This window comes from Bos taurus, chromosome X, assembly GCF_002263795.3.
Source record: "Bos taurus isolate L1 Dominette 01449 registration number 42190680 breed Hereford chromosome X, ARS-UCD2.0, whole genome shotgun sequence".
NCBI classification, from domain to species: Eukaryota; Metazoa; Chordata; class Mammalia; order Artiodactyla; family Bovidae; genus Bos; species Bos taurus.
The window spans coordinates 2,870,386-2,887,457 of NC_037357.1; the positions used below are offsets into that span (position 1 = coordinate 2,870,386).

General features: G+C 37.8%; 1 protein-coding gene across 6 annotated transcripts in view; it reads left to right on the plus strand.

Annotated features, from left to right (window-relative positions):
• The window catches only part of DOCK11 (dedicator of cytokinesis 11), a 326,778-nt gene that overhangs the window by 189,913 nt on the left and 119,793 nt on the right, over nucleotides 1-17,072 (plus strand). For 4 of the 6 annotated variants that reach the window (XM_024988142.2, XM_024988146.2, XM_024988143.2 and 1 more), the window contains 7 exons: nucleotides 2,404-2,526; nucleotides 5,581-5,694; nucleotides 6,225-6,371; nucleotides 12,840-13,050; nucleotides 13,416-13,606; nucleotides 14,044-14,144; nucleotides 15,614-15,752. In XM_024988142.2, coding sequence (XP_024843910.1) covers nucleotides 2,404-2,526; nucleotides 5,581-5,694; nucleotides 6,225-6,371; nucleotides 12,840-13,050; nucleotides 13,416-13,606; nucleotides 14,044-14,144; nucleotides 15,614-15,752 — 1,026 coding nt within the window. 6 annotated transcript variants of the gene reach the window in all.

Consider the following 17,072-nt stretch of genomic DNA (forward strand, 5'->3'; position numbering starts at 1 on the left):
TTTGACTTGTTCCCAAATTGAGGAGAAGAGTGTTCAGCCTGCAGGTTTTTAATAAATGCTCTTTATCAGATTGAGAACAATCTCTTCGATTCCCTGTTCTGGGTGGATTGTTTTTTAACATTGTGAAAGGATATTGAATTTTTTCAAAGTCTTTTTCTGCAACTATTGCTAGACATCACGTTTTTTCTCTTTTATTCTGTTTTCATGCCTCTTTCTGTTTACATTGGATTTTTTCCTAATTGTAAACCAACTTTACATTCCTGGGACAAACATTACTAGTTTTTAATAGATTTTTTTTGTGATTTCCCCAAAGTTCCTCCTTTCAACTTTTATTGGAAAATTTAACTATTAAATGTTAATATATAGATTATCAAGTAGCAACATTTAATGAACATCTATTTACTACCACCCTGCTAGTGACTGAAAAAAACAATATAATAAATGTGCTGTCCCTACACTTAAAGAGTCACAGCCAACTTGTAAAGTCAGATACATATATAACGGGCAAGTATAGTGATAAATATCCACCCAATGTGGTATCATAGTAAGAAAAATAGGCCTCGTGTCGCTACTCTGTGTTAATCAGGAGAAGGATCCTGGAAGAGGTGAAATCTAACTTTTCTTACAGGGTTAACTACGTGAAAGGGATTAAAGGACACGAGGGCACAGAATGGACAAAGGCACAAAGTTAAGCCAACACCGTGGGGCTTCAGAGAAACTAATAGTAGTTCATCACTGCTGGGGTATTAGGTACAAGGCTCGCTTGAGGAGTGATGATTTTATAAAATATCAGCCAGATCGCTGCAAACCTTGTGTGCCAAATGAAGGAATTTGTCATTAGTTCTGCAAATGATGGGGAGCCATGAGTTTACAAGGGAAGAGGGATGTAGTCTGGTTTGTATTTTAATCAAAACCCTCTGGCAGATTTATAGAGGACAGATTTGAAAGTGCCAAGGCTGGAGGCAGGAGGATCTGTTAGAAAACAGTAATGATGTCCTGAATCTTAGCAATGAGAGTAGAAATGGAGAGGAAGGGTCAGAGTTGAGAAATATTTAGGAAGTAAAAGTGGCAGAACTTGGCGATGAACTGATTAGAAGATGAGTCAAGATTGAGAGCGTATTAGTTTCCTAGAGTTGCCATAACAACGTACACAAACTGGGTGATTTAAGACAATAGAACTTTATTGTCTCACAGTTCTAGAGTCCAGAGGTCTGACATCGAGGTGTCAGTATGGTCATGTTTCCTTTGACACTCTGGGTAGCAGCCTTCCTTGCCTCCTCCTAGCTCTGCTGGTGGCTGTTGGTCTTGTCTTTCCAGTCTCTGCCTCTGTAGTCACATGATGTTCTCCCTGTTCGTCTCTGTCCTTTTGGAGTAAGCCTCACCCAGTAAATCCCTTCACTAAGTAAGTCACTCCAGTGTGATGTCACCTTCACTCATTATCTCCAGTGACCCTATTTCCAAATAAGGTTACATTCTGAGGCACTGGGAGTTAGGGCTTCAGCTTATCTTTGTGAGCGACACAGTTCAACCTATAATAAAGAGTAAAGTCAAAATTGCTTTTAATTTTCTAGTCTGTAGGATATGACCCACTGGCTAGGTGGGAAACACAAGGAAAAGAGCTTTTTTAGAAACAAGATAAATTCAGAATTGACTAGAGGACATACATTGAGAGCCGTTGTAGCAGTCAGTTTTATAGGACTGAAATTCATCTCTTTAAGATAGAAACAAACTGTTAAGACATATGGATAGCATGAATAATCGGCATCATCTTTTCATTGTTGAGAACATGCTATGATGGTTGTTTTATAGTAGCTGTTATTATGGCAAAGTCAGAGATCTCTATCGTGAGGTATTATACTATCATTCTCACTGGTTTTCAAACCAACAGTTAGGAAGGAAGCATTGTTGACCAAAATCACATCATTTTAATAAACCCCGATGTAACTGATGCAGCAGCTTGAAAATTGTGAAATTACCTTAAGACTCTATTAACTGCATATAAATATAATTTTAGTAGAAAGCAAAAATCATGGACATTTGTAGGCTTAGTGGAATTTACCCTGTTAGACATTTAAATATCCTCAGTTTGGAAAACCATATCCCATTTTAAAAGTACTTCTGAACATGTTACATTATGTAAGTTTGGTTAACATCTTTATTACGTGCTAAACAAAGTAAATAGTAGTTTTCTATTGTCAATATTAATTTCAAATTTTAAGAATGTGGTTTCAATTTCAAGTGTTTCAAGCATGTCATTTAGAATATATAGTTACACAACTGTACTCCTGTGCATTTCCTTAAATTTAGTACGTTCTGTTTCTTATTCATTTGAAATAGTTGAAACGATATTTGTGCAGAGCTCACATATCTCTAATTATTGATTGCATTTTTTTCTCAATGCAGGAAGTTTTGCTGGAATTGCTAGAACAATGTGTGGATGGCTTATGGAAAGCAGAGCGTTATGAAGTAATTTCTGAAATTTCCAAGTTGATCATTCCAATTTATGAGAAACGTCGAGAGTTTGAGGTAAGCAACTGAAACATTTGCATCATTCACGTATATGTTTTATTTTGGTCTTAAATTCCTATCCTTAAAAAATTCTGAAAAGTCCTAAAATGCCAGTCCTACCTTGCTGCTGCTGCTAAGTCACTTCAGTCGTGTCCGACTCTGTGCGACCCCAGAGACTGCAGCCCACCAGGCTCCCCCATCCCTGGGATTCTCCAGGCAAGAACACAGGAGTGGGTTGCCATTTCCTTCTCCAATGCATGAAGGTGAAAAGTGAAAGTGAAGTTGCTCAGTCCTGTCCGACTCTGAGCAACCCCATGGACTGCAGCCCACCAGGCTCCTCCGTCTGTGGGATTTTCCAGGCAAGAGTACTGGAGTGGGGTGCCATCGCCTGCTCCAAGTCCTACCTTATATTCATTTAAATTTTCCAAATGAAATTAAGGATGCAATGTTTAAAATGTAAATTAAAATTAGCATTATGCCAGTTTTTCTCACAGCGGTTTTATCCAGCAATCTTCCCTTCTCCACTCATGGCAGAGAACAATCCATGTTGTCCTTCACACACACACACAAAAGTTACTGGATTTCCATGTGGTCAGGGAAGAGATATAGGTGTGAATCACTTCTTTTCAATTTGATGGTGAGGCTGAAGTTGCTAACAGATGATAGTGGGGGGATAATAAGTTACTAGGAATTACCCTTTTATGAGGAGCTTTTCCAGTTTTGTCTGCCACATAAATCTTTGATCAAGGAGAATTAGTAAAATAATCATAGTATAGCTATTGCCACCAGCACTCAACAGGACTTTTTATATTCAAGAATCTGAGTCCATAGCATAATTTTCTATCCCTGCTAAGCTGGAAAGGGGTGCTTAGGACTCAAGCCATTTTTAAAAGCAAAGCAGTCTATCCTTAAACATATATAACAAGTAGCCTTTCATTGTTGAAGTGTCCCAGAGTGAAAACATACATTTAATGTCATCTGTGTAGTGTTCTAATCTCTTCTCCAAATTGGCTCTTATCAAACTCACTCTTTGTTCCTGGGTTCTGGGTCTTCCTACTCTTTGCCCTGCTTTTGCTGTATACGGGGACATGCCTAAAAAATCATAGTGCAGCCCAAATGATTATATTAAAAAGTGAGAGTTAAGTAATTAAATCTATGTTATATAGATGACAAAGGATAGCCTATGAGACAAGACAAGAATCGGCATTGCTCTTTCTGTCAAAGCATTGCATCCTAAGAACCTTCGTAAAAGTGCCAAAGTACCTACTGTCTTACACTTAAGTTGAAGACCAGGTTATTAGAAACCCAGAGAACATATTGCTACTCAATGGACTAATAGGGAAAAAATATGTATATTCCCTACACATTAAAGGAAACAATATGTTCTATTGGGGAACTACTCCTATTTCCTTGTAGAGAGGCAAGGGTCTGAATAGATTCAGAAGCATCCTGGGTGGGATAAAGTAAGTTTTCAGTGTTCTTTATGGGGTGGGCTAAAAAGTGTCAGCCAGAGCAGCCATTAAGGAAGGAAAACTTCCCTCAAATTGACTTCAACTGCAGAAAATAGTATGGAAAGAATGTGAAACAAAGAACATCTGCTTCCCGGCTCCCCTTTTAGACTTGAAATGAAATTCACCAGCATACAGTGAACCGTTTTCTAGTTTGCAGTTCAGTGGCATTTAGCGCATTCTTCGTATTTTGCTCCCACCACCTCTCTCTATGTTCAAAACGTTTTTCTCATCCCAGGAAAAACTCCATCTCCTTCAAGGAATCACTCTTCATCCCCTCCCGCACCCCACTGGTGACCACTAATCTGCTTTCCGTCTATGGATTTGCCTGTTCTGGATGTGTCATGAAAAAGATGAATACAAGATGTGACCTGTTGTGTGTGGCTTCTTTTACTTAGCATAATATTTAGAGGTTCATTCAAGTTGTAACCTATATCAGAACTTCATTCCTTTTTCATGGCTGAATGATATTCCATGGTATGGCTACGCCAAAATTTGTTTGTATGTTTGGGTTGTTTCCACATTTTGGCTATTATAAAGAGTGCTGTTGTAAACAGTTATGAGTAAGTTTCTGTGTGGGCGTGTTTTTGTTTATCTTGGATAGACACCTAAGAGGGGAATTGCTGGGTTACATAGTAATTCCATTTATAACTTCTGAGGAACCACCAAATTGTTGTCCCTTTTACCTTCCCAGCAGCACATCTGGTTGGCACTTGTGTTCTGGGGTTCTCATTAGAACCTAGTGAATGTGCCATCCTAGTGAATGTGAAGTGGTGTCACATTGTGGTTTGGCTTTCTAATTCCTCAATGACTAACGATTTTGAACAGCTTTTCATGTCTTTGTTGGCCGATTTTATATAGTCTCTGGAGAGGTGTCTATCCAAGTCCTTTGCTCACTTTTAAATTGGGTTGTTTTTCATTTTGTTGTTTAACCATGAGAGTTCCTTATATTTTTTGGATAAGAAAACATCAGATATGTGACTTGCAAATATTTTCTCCTGTTCTGTATGGTGTCTTTTCACATTCTAGATAATGTTCTTTGCATAGTACATTCCCTTTTTCTGAGTGTGTAGAAGAATATATTCTTTGGAAGTGTCTGTGAACTTGTTATAAAAGCATTCCTCTCTCTGGCTTATACTGTTATTTTTGTGTCTTCATTTTACTTTCCTCTCCTAAAGTGTTTGCATGATTGTTTACTCACATCTGTCTACCTTAGGGCTATAGCAAAGCATTTTGCTTCTTTTTCAGTTACAATAATTCAGACATAAGGAAAAAAGTAGTCAATAACACAGTACTTTTAATGTATATACTACTATTGAGATATGAATGACATGAAGCATGATATTTAGAATTACAGTGTTATTTGACCATTTTAAGCTCTACCCTCTCACCTAAAGTTGTTAAGGCATTTTTTCTGTGACCATGGGAGAAGGGAGTGCGAATGACCCCACCAAAACCATTTTGGAAAGGAAATAGTATTGATTTTTTCCCCTTATGCATTTATTGTAGACATTTCATAACTAACCAAAAGATAAAGTTAATTTGTTTATTCTCATATTTTCAGAAGCTTACTCAAGTTTACAGAACTCTTCATGGAGCTTACACAAAAATTTTGGAGGTTATGCACACAAAGAAAAGACTTTTAGGCACTTTCTTCAGAGTTGCCTTTTATGGCCAAGTAAGTATTCTTTAGTTCATCAAGTTGTTTTCCTTTTTAAACATTCACCTTTGAGTTATTAGAGTACCATAGCAGCAGTTACTGGCCCTAGGATTCTGTCTAGATAAAGCACCTGTCACAAGAGCAGGTGTGACACTTTCTCAGTGTAATGTTCACTTTGGTCTCCAGATCTAAATCCACTAGGTCAGAGGACAGCATATAAGATTTGAAGTTTCCTTCAGTTTCATTTTCAGTCAGGCTTCTTAAATGTTTATTTAATATGCAGTACTGAAAGTTTTCAAATAAAAGTCAGGTAAGTATGCAAGTGATAAAAAATCTAGTGTAAAAACATTCAGGCCAATGATGTGCTCATATGACTGTGAGTTTGAACGTTCTCATTTATTTCAGCTATAATATATGCGTGTGGCTTTTAGTACCATTGTTTAAAATCTATTTCAAATACATTGTTGCTGATTACTTAGTGGATGTTCTTTAAATGCTATATTTGCTCATAATACTTATAAATTATTGTATGTTTAACTTTATAATAGTCTTTTTTTGAAGAAGAGGATGGAAAGGAGTACATCTATAAAGAGCCAAAGCTCACCGGCCTCTCAGAGATTTCCCTGAGACTTGTTAAACTTTATGGTGAAAAATTTGGTACAGAGAATGTCAAAATAATTCAGGATTCAGACAAGGTAACATGCCCTGCATTTTGAAATCATTATTTATTAGTTCCAAATGTGGCACATTGCTTCTGACTTTTTCCTTTTTTAGCTGGTAGAGGAGAGGCATGGGAAATAGAGTCTTTCCAGATCCCGAAAGAAAGGACAGGGGCTTTGGAATCAGAGAGAAGGATTCAGATCTCCATTCTCTGCCACTTGCTAGCTGTGTAACCATGGGGAATTTACTTTACCTCTCTGTGCCTCATCGTTCTCGTTAGTAAAATGAACTTAATAGTAGTGCCTTCCTCATAGAGTTGTTGTTGGGATTAAATTAGTTAAGGTATGCAAAGTGATTGAGTTCTTGATGCATAAAAACGCCTTCAATAACAGCATAGAAGCTAGCATGCTCAACCAATGTCAGCCATTATTGTTACTGCTGTTGTGCCTCGTGATTGTCAATTTCATACTGTATGAATAAATCATCTTAGGTGGGACATCCCTAGTGGTCCAGTGGGTAAAAGTCTGCCTGCCAACGCAGGAGACACAGGTGCGATCCCTGGTCCAGGAGGATTCCACGTGCTGTGGGGAAACTAAACCTGTGCACCACAGCCACTGCACTGGCGCTCTAAACCCCACACACCACAACTAGACAGTACTCACTGCTCATTGCAACCTGAGAAACGCCGCAAGCCACAGCAAAGAAGATCAAGTGGAGCCAAAAATAAAAATAAATGAGATTTAAAAAAAAAATCATCTTATGACACACATTTCACTCTTAAGATAGCCTTAGTTCAGTAGCTATATTTGCAGTGATGTAGGTTTAGGAGAGATGCCTTGATCTAAAGATGATCCATCCCACTAGACCCTGCCAAGGCAAGGATGAGAAAGGTTCCAGCAAGAGAGGCTGTTTCTTAGAAATGCATAGTTCCTTATAGACAGAATTGCAGAAGAGCACAATGGGAATGACTGATTGTCCTTAGTCACCATGGGCATGTTCAGGATGAGAGCTGATTTTTACCGTAGGAAAGCCCTTTAACACAGTGCAAGATCTGCAGGCCCCAGAAATACGTACCGAGTGACTGTGATGTGCATGGTGCTCTGCAAAACACTTGATAGCTAACAGGCAGCATTGCCAGAGTGAAAGGCCCTTGGCGATGGTAAAGACACTTCATTTTCCCCCATGAAAATGATCTCTTCACTTTGTAAATTTAGCTGTATCTTATGGAGATGATTTTATCTTGAACATATGCCTTAGACATTTAAAAACAGGTATGCTTGCAGGTCCAAAATTCATTAACATTTGGCAAAACCTCTCTGCTTCTTATCAGTTTCAGTCTTCTTAAGACCACAGAAGTTTTCTCTTTTGTAGCCAGCAAGTTTTAGGCTTGCTAGCACACTACTGATACTATAAATGGAAAGTTATTAGAAAGCCAGGCTTGCAGAAAAACATGCAGTTTTCTACGTTATGCTGCCTCTGAAAACCTGGCCAACAGGCACTAATGACAAACCACCATCAGGCAGCTGGACTCCTGACCCTCTTTGTAAACACAATATTTTAGTCACTCTTCATAGGCAACAGATAAAAGAAGCAGTTGCTACTTTCAAAATCCTTCTTCTTTCTTAATGTGTGGAATTAAGAATTTTAAACACTCTTTTACTTGCCAAAGAATAAAATCTGCCTAAGGGCACAAACAGTTTAAAGAACAGTGGGCAATATTTTCCAGTATTTTAAATGTACGTTTCCTGGACCCAATAATTTCACATTTAAGATTTTATCTTGTAGATGTACACACATAAAGATGTATGTTTAAGATGTTTATTGCTCTTAAGTTTATATAGCACAAAACTCAAAACAATCTAATGTCCATACGGTTAAGGACGTGGTACTGCCTTCATAAAGGATCTAACTAAACTACTTAAAATATTTATAAGTTTGGATGTAATCCAATCAAAATATATTCTTTTTATATAAATTTATTTATTTTAATTGGAGGATAATTACAGTATTGTGATGGTTTTTGCCATACATCAATATGAATCGGCCATAGATGGAATGATACAAGTGTTAACCATGGTATCTCAAAGGAGAGAGTCTAGAGTCTTATGGAGAAAAAAACCATTTTTTACTTTTCAAGTGTACTTTTTTAATGTTTTACCATATGCTTAGTTCATTTTTATAACGTTAAAATCCGTCTTGATCTCTTTTTATTTTTCTTCTATGCTTTGTGTTATTTAGATAATTAGCTTCAACTATTTCCTAAGTTTCTCTGGAGAAATCTAGATATTTAATGGGAAAAAAAATAAAGAAGTTTTGAATATAGGCTTTTTGGAAAAGTTTTAAAAGCTACTAAGAAAGTTTCTATCTCTTGTCACAGCATTGAATATGGTGTTTGCTGTGGGTTTTTCACAGTGGCCCTTGATAGGATTGTAGTCATTTCTTTCTATTCCTAATTTGTTGAGTGTTTTCATTATGAAAGGGTATTGAATTTTATAATCGAATGTGTTTTCTGTATTGATTTAGATGATTGTGTGTGTGTGTGTGTGTGTGTGTTTTCCTTCATTCTGTTAATGCAGTGTATTCTCCCCTGCACTGGATGAAGGATCCTTAACCACTGCACCACCAGGAAAGTCCCCTATAGTAATAATTTTATAATGTATTAATCTTTTACATCATGGAGAAATAAAAACGAATTGTTACTATTGTTATGTTAATACTAGATTTTATAATTACCCATGTATTTATCTTTACTGAGACCTTCATACAGGTTTGAATTCCTGTCTGATGTTCTTTCATTGTGACCAGCAGGACTCCCTGTGGCATTTCACATGGGGCAGGTCTAGTGGTGACAAGCTCCTTCAGCTTTTCTTTATCTGGGAGTGCCTTAATTTTTCCTCACTTTTGAGGACAGTTTTGCCAGATATCAGTTCTGTTCAGTTCAGCCTCTCAGTCGTGTCCGACTCTTTTGTGACACCATGAACCGCAGCACGCCAGGCCTCCCTGTCCATCACCAACTCCCGGAGTTCACCCAAACCCATGTCCATCGAGTTGGTTATGCCATCCAACCATCTCATCCTCTGTCGTCCCCTTCTCCTCCTGCCCTCAATCTTCCCAGCATCAGGGTCTTTTCCAATGAGTCAGCTCTTTGCATGACGTGGCCAAAGTATTGGAGTTTCAGCTTTAGCATCAGTCCTTCCAATGAACACCCAGGACTGGTCTCCTTTAGGTTGGACTGGTTGGATCTCCTTGCAGTCCAAGGGACTCTCGAGAGTCTTCTCCAACACCACAGTTCAAAAGCATCAATTCTTCGGCGCTCAGCTCTCTTTATAGTCCAACTGTCACATCCATACAAAACTAGTGGAAAAACCATAGCATTGACTGGACGGACCTTTGTTGGCAATGTCTCTGCTTTTTAATATGATGTCTAGGTTGGTCATAACTTTCCTTCTAAGGAGTAAGAGTCTTTTAATTTCATGGCTGCAGTCACCATCTGCAGTGATTTTGGAGCCCCAGAAAAATAAAGTCAGCCACTGTTTCCACTGTTTCCCCATCTATTTGCCAGGAAGTGATGGGACCAAATGCCATGATCTTCGTTTTCTGAATGTTGAGCTTTAAACCAACTTTTTCACTCTCCTCTTTCACTTTCATCAAGAGGCTCTTTAGTTCACTTCCTGCCATAAGGGTGGTGTCATCTGCCTATCTGAGGTTATTGATATTTCTCCTGCCAGTCTTGATTCCAGCTTGTACTTCCTCCAGCCCAGCGTTTCTCATGATGTACTCTGCATATAAGTTAAATAAGCAGGGTGACAATATACAGCCTTGATGTACTCCTTTTCCTATTTGGAACCAGTCTGTTATTCCATGTCCAGTTCTAACTGTTGCTTCCTGACCTGCATACAGATTTCTCAGGAGATTTTCTCTTTAAGATTTTTCCACAGTTTATTGTGATCCACACAGTCAAACGCTTTCGCACAGTCAATAAAGCAGAAAGAGATGTTCTTCTGGAACTCTCTTGCTTTTTCGATGATCCAGCAAATGTTGGCAGCAGTTTGATCTCTGGTTCCTCTGCCTTTTCTAAAACCAGCTTCAACATCTGGAAGTTCACGGTTCCCGTATTGCTGAAGCCTGGCATGGGGAATTTTAAGCATTACTTTAGTAGCGTGTGAGATGAGTGCAATTGTGCTGTAGTTTGAGCATTCTTTGGCACTGCCTTTCTTTGGGATAGGAACGAAAATTGACCTTTTCCAGTCCCGTGGCCACTGCTGAGTTTTCCAAATGTGCTGGCATATTGAGTGCAGCACTTTCACAGCATCATCTTTCAGGATTTGAAATAGCTCAACTGGAATTCCATCACCTCCACTAGCTTTGTCAGATATAGGATTCTTGATTAATAGATTTTTTTTTTTTTTTTTAGCACTTTGAATATAGCAGCCCACTGCCTTCTGGCCTCCTAAGTTTCTGATGGGAAATCTGACCATCTTATTCAGGATTCCTTGTATGTGACGTGCCATTTGTCTCTTGATTGTTGCAAAATTCTCTCTTTGGCTTTGGCTTTTGACATTTGATTTTAATGTGTCTCACCGTGGGTCTCTTAGAGTTACCCTGCTTGGAGTTTGTTGAGCTTTGTGTCTTTCATCAGATTTGAGAGTTGACCCATTATTTCTTCAGATAGTCTCCCTGCCCCTTTCTCTCACTTTTCTGCTTCAAGTACTCCCCTAGTGTGTATGTTCACCTGCTGGATAATGTTCCACAGGTTCCGTAGCCTCTGTTCGTCTTTAATTTTTTTCCTTTGTGTTCCTCTGATGGATCATTGATCTTATCTTCAAGTAGGCTCACTATTTCTTACACCTGCTGCAGTTTACCTTTAATTCCCTCTGGTGACTTTTCATTTCAGTTATTGTATTGTTCACCTCTGAAAAAAAGGTTTTTTGATTTCCTTTTAGATTTTCTAGCTATTTATTGATATTGACATTTGTTGATAAATAGTTTTCTTGACTTTTTCCACAGTTCTTTGATCATGAATACTGCTGTTTTAATGTCTTTTTCTAGGAGATCTGCTATCACTTTTTTTTCAGTGATAATGTCTATTGGTTTATTTTTCTTTTTTGAGTGGGCCATACTGTCCTATTTCTTTGTATGCCTTGCAATTTTTTTTGGTGTTGAAAACTGGACATTTGTATTTAATATTGTGATCCCTCTGAAAATCAGATTCTCTCCCTGTCCCAGAGTTTCCTGGGTTTTGTTGTTGTTTTTAATTGTTGTAAGCTGTGTCTGTCCCAAGAATCCACCTGAGGTGTAAATTTGGGATCTTCTCAAGTCTTTTCTGAGCCTGTGCCTTCCCCTGAGCATGCGCAGTGACTTTCTAGTCACCCTCATTTATGCAGTTACCTTTGAACAGTCTAGTATTGGATGTCCAGCTCCTAAGAGGGGATGGAGAGGAAAATGAAAGAGAGAGGAAAGGTGCTGGTCTGTTAAATCCCCTGAAAGTCACTTTAGGCAGAGGGGGAGGGCATTGCAACAAAGGGAAGAGGTGGTATAAAAATGGCCACAGCCTCTTTGACTGTCCCCCTGTGACCAGAAGCAGCAAACAGCAGTCATAGCACAGATTCACAATATTTGGAAGACAGGGTCATTGTTCATCCTGGCTCCTACAAGCTGCTCTAGGAATATGCACACAGCTATCTGCCATAGTACTTGAGGGATGAGGTATGGGTGGCTGCCATTGTGCCCAGAGTTAAAATTGAACAAAATCAAATTTAAGGCAATTTTCTGTCCAAGTCTTCCCCTGGAAGTTGCAAGTCTTCAACAGACTCCAGAGATCCAAAATTGTTCCATCAGATAGGTAATGACGGTGTAAGTATTGTCTCTATAAGAAGATAGACGTCTGGTGCTCTGCCATCTTCTGAGAATCCTCTCTGTAATAGGTATTTTTTGAGGTGGAATTCAAATGTGCAGTTAGCCATTTTAATACATGGGGAGCACATGTACACCCGTGCTGGATTCAAGTCAATGTGTGGCAAAACCAATACAATATTGTAAAGTAATTAGCCTCCAATTAAAATAAATAAATTTATATTAAAAAAATAAAAATTAAAAAAGAAGTTGAATGTAACATAAAAGCAAATAAAACTAAATAAACATTTCAAAAAAGCAAATGATAAAGCAATGCTCAGCATGATCTCCAGTTTGTAAATAAATATATATGCATAGAAAAAAAGATTACAAGGAAATATATGAGAATGTGAATGATGGTCATTGCTGAGTGGTAGCATTGCAGTTTTTTCTGTCTACATTTCTGTAATCTCCAAATAGCTTCTGTAACCTCTTAATAATCAGAAGGAAACAATCCTTGAAGAAAGAGCAAAGACCTCTTCCAAGTGTATATTCATCTCGCAGTGTATTCAATGACACTGTTCCACAGTTGATCTCAGAGGCGTTAGTAGCTTACCTGTACCCCATTTTCCCTCCTGTTTAATAAAACACAAAACTTTCTTACTTTCCAGGTAAATGTCAAAGAGCTTGATCCCAAATATGCTCATATCCAAGTCACTTATGTGAAGCCCTACTTTGATGATAAAGAACTCACAGAAAGAAAAACTGAGTTTGAAAGAAACCATAATATCAACAGATTTGTTTTTGAGGCTCCTTATACATTGTCAGGCAAAAAGCAAGGCTGTATAGAGGAACAGTGCAAACGCCGTACAATCTTGACTAGTAAGTAGGACTTGGCGTAACTTCTTTGTTTGACATGATCTTTTTTGATACATACAAGCAGCAGCTGGTCAGCAGGAAAATGTAACTAAAATTTTAATCATTTATTGTCCTTCTGTTCAGTCACTCACTTACACAAACATGGCTATGTTATAAACCATTCCTTTCCCATATGTAATTCATGCTTAGTCTGAGTCGTCTCAGAGAGAATTTCTCCTTCAGTCCTGAAGTAATAAGGCAATATTTGGTCTCTAAGGGATTTTTCCAGATTAAATATGGGGAGAATTAAGCACAATAGATTTTTGTTTTAGTTTGGCTATTTGATGTGCTGTCTTAAAAACTCATCTGTCAATCTTAATCTGTAATAGCTTCAAACTCGTTTCCATATGTGAAGAAGAGGATTGCTATAAACTATGAGCAGCAGATTCATTTAAAGCCAATTGATGTTGCCACTGATGAAATAAAAGATAAAACTGCAGAGCTGCAAAAGCTTTGCTCCTCTGCTGATGTGGACATGATTCAGCTCCAACTTAAATTGCAGGGCTGTGTTTCAGTGCAGGTATGTTGGTTGCTAACCATGTATTAAATGTTTCTTGTTGTTCCTCTTGCTTTCATAAGGGCACAGAACAAACACTAATTATAATTGTCTTATACTCTGACTGGGTGCAAAAATCTCTACATTATTTATTAATTTAATAAAGACATTATGTTCAGTTTCTGTAAATTTTTTGTTATGTCAGATAGCTTTAACATAAATCCCTCTGACTATAGCTAAGCCCTATATTTAGATAGCAGAAATTGTTAAGTAACTTGTTAGAGTATAATTTTGGCAGATGATTTGCTTTAATCTTTTTCAAATAAATTTATAGTAAGAATAGTAAATATGTTTCTCAGGTATGGATTTTTGTATATTGTATTCTTTTTAAAAAGAGAAATGAAAAAATTACTTTTTGATTACATCCTAACAACCCTCATTTTTCTCCTTTTGTAATTTAGGTAAATGCAGGTCCCTTAGCATATGCAAGGGCTTTCTTAAATGACAGTCAAGCTAGCAAGTATCCAGCCAAAAAAGTAAATGAGTTGAAAGACATGTTTAGGTAAGTGCTTTGTAGTTTTCAGATCAGACCTCTAGTTTTCTTTTACTCCATTGTCTTCTTAAGTGAAATCAAAATATTCACCAAATAATGTCCTTCTAAAAAAATTATCTGTTCCCTTTTATAACGTTTAAGTTACCTTCTAGTGGTATTTTAGGTAGTCAGGAAATGTGTGATCTCTTTCTTGCTGCAGAACTGTAACAGTATCCTAGTGACCCAAGGCGTTAAATATGACAACGACTTCATTGCTGTGGATATTGTGACACAAACACAAGCCCACATTCATTATGTGATTTCCTCCTTTGCCTGATTGAGCTCATGTCACAGCTTTTCCAGACCATTTAGGCTAGGAAAGGTTGGATAGGTTTGCTTCTATCCTGTATCCTTAGTTCCACTTGGATTCTGCTATTCTAGGGCATACGATAATCTTTTCTGGACTGAGCATCCCTCTAAGCCAATGCATGTCTGAATGGTTGCACAGTAGAAAAATCTGTTTCTTATATAAAAGAACTTAGATTCAGAATAAGAGAGAAAGATGATTTAAACAGACTGAGTAGAAAGATAATTTCCACTCATTTGCTCCTGCCTTATTTCATTTACTTTTCCTATCTCTGTATTATCAGCTGTTTCAGGTTACAGAGTAACCACTACTCATTCCCTTGTAGCTCAGTCGGTAAAGAATCTGCCTGCAGTGCAGGAGACCTGGGTTTGATCCCTGGGTTGGGAAGACCCCCTGGAGAAGGAAATGGCAACCCACTCCAGTATCCTTGCCTGCAAAATCTCATGGACAGAGGAGCCTGGTGGGCTGTAGTCCACAGGGTCGCAAAGAGTCAGGCATGACTGAGCGTCTAACACTTCCTTACTTACTTAGTACTCATTCATTCAATGTTTATTAATGCCTGGCATGTACAAAAAGATTCTGCTCTTTGCTATGACAGGGATACAGCACAAATGGTCAGTGAGGTACTTTGTCCCCTAAGATTTGCGTTCTAATTATGGACATGAAACATAAACATATGAAATAATGATAAAAAAAGTTTTTATGATACATTATAATCTCTCTGTCGCCACTCTTACCAGCCCAGGGCAGACACTTCATGCCTATAAGCACCCAGCAGTGTACTGGGTACGTAGCCCCAAATAAATTATTTTTCAATAACTGACATTGTCTATAGATGTTAATTAATGCAAGTGCAAGCATAGCTGAGATCATATCAAGTGATTGAGCAGGCAGGCTTCCCAGAGGGTATATATTTCAAGCCAGGTTTGGAAGGAGATAAGAAACCAGAAGACAAAGATAGAAAAGGAAAGATATTTCAGACTTAGGAGATGGCATTAGCAAAAACACAGTGAGAAAATATGGGGTTCTAATCTTCCTTCTAGGCAAGCTGTGGTTAAAGTAAATATTAAATTGTCAGAGAGACTTTTGAGTAATAAGTAACAAAAACTTTATCTTTGATCTTCATCTATAGGAAGTTCATCCAAGCATGCAGCATTGCACTGGAACTAAATGAACGGTTAATTAAAGAGGATCAGATTGAATACCATGAAGGGCTCAAGTCAAATTTCAGAGACATGGTGAAAGAATTGTCTGACATTATTCATGAACAGGCAAGTATTAGGGTGATTGAAAAGGAAAACATGATCTGGGTCCCTAAAGTGTTACTTAGCAAACCTATTAGTTTGAAATAGTATTACCTTGAAATTACTTAGTCTCTTATTTTAAAATCTGTTCTTATATTCTTTACCCATATAAATGATATAATGCAAATCAGATTTGAAACAATCACTGACAATTGCTTTAGCAGGTGTTTCAGATGTTAAACTATTTTGTTCTTTGTGCCACAGTGCCATTAGAAGTGAATAGTTGGGCAAGTGTGAATTAATCTACTGTGAGCATGGCTAAGGTCTCTCAAGAAGGATCCTAGAGAAGTGCCAGATCCCTAAATGAATACCCCTGTCTTAGATGTAGAAAACTGCATACAGTTGGCCTTCCATATTCGCAGCTTCCACATCCTTGGATTCAACCAACTTCAGATCAAAAATATTTGAAGAAAAATTTCCAGAAAGTTCCAAAAAAGCAAAACTTTAGTTTCCTGTATGTAGGCAGCTATTTACATAGCATTTACATTGTATTAACTATTATAAATAATCTGGAGATGATTTTAAAGTACAGGGGAGGATATGCATGAGTTATATGAAAATACTGTGTGATTTTATATAAGGGACTTGAGCATCCTCAGTTTAATAACCATGGGAGAAGGGGGGCAGTGGTCCTGGAACTAATCCTCTGAGGATACCGAGTGACAACTGTACTATCGTTTAGGTGAGATCCTGAGTGAGTTCCAAAATTCAAGAATTGTCTTAATACCCATATAGCCTGCAAAACTCTTTTTATAATACCTAGCATTGTAATATTTGCCTGTTAATGTCAATTATAGCTAACTTAGTAAAACACAATCTGAAACATATAGAGGCAAAGATCTGCTCACCACTGACAGCCAAATTCTGTCATAATTAAGCAGTTAAGACTTTTATACATCTACTTGCCTTAAAACCAGAGTACTCCTGAATTGTCCTTGTAAACGTCATTCCTATATTAGGCTCCTGAAATCTGTGTTTGCAACCACTCTATACATGGATTGTCACTGAACTATTTTAACGTCTTCACCACAGATGTAAAAGTCATGGCCTGATGGTCTGGTTCTCAGTGCCTGAGCCCTATTGAGCTTACATAATGTCTCTTTGCTTTCCTTAAGAAGGAAAACAGCCAATAAGATCAATATTTGCTTCAGAAACTCTTCAGACTCTCAATTTTTTATGAAATTCAGACCCCTTAAAAGAAACAAGGATAACTACAGCCCTTTAGAGAACACATTCTTATTGCTGGTTCCAGAAAGGAGAACCTCCTCTGTCCTGGTATGAGCATTT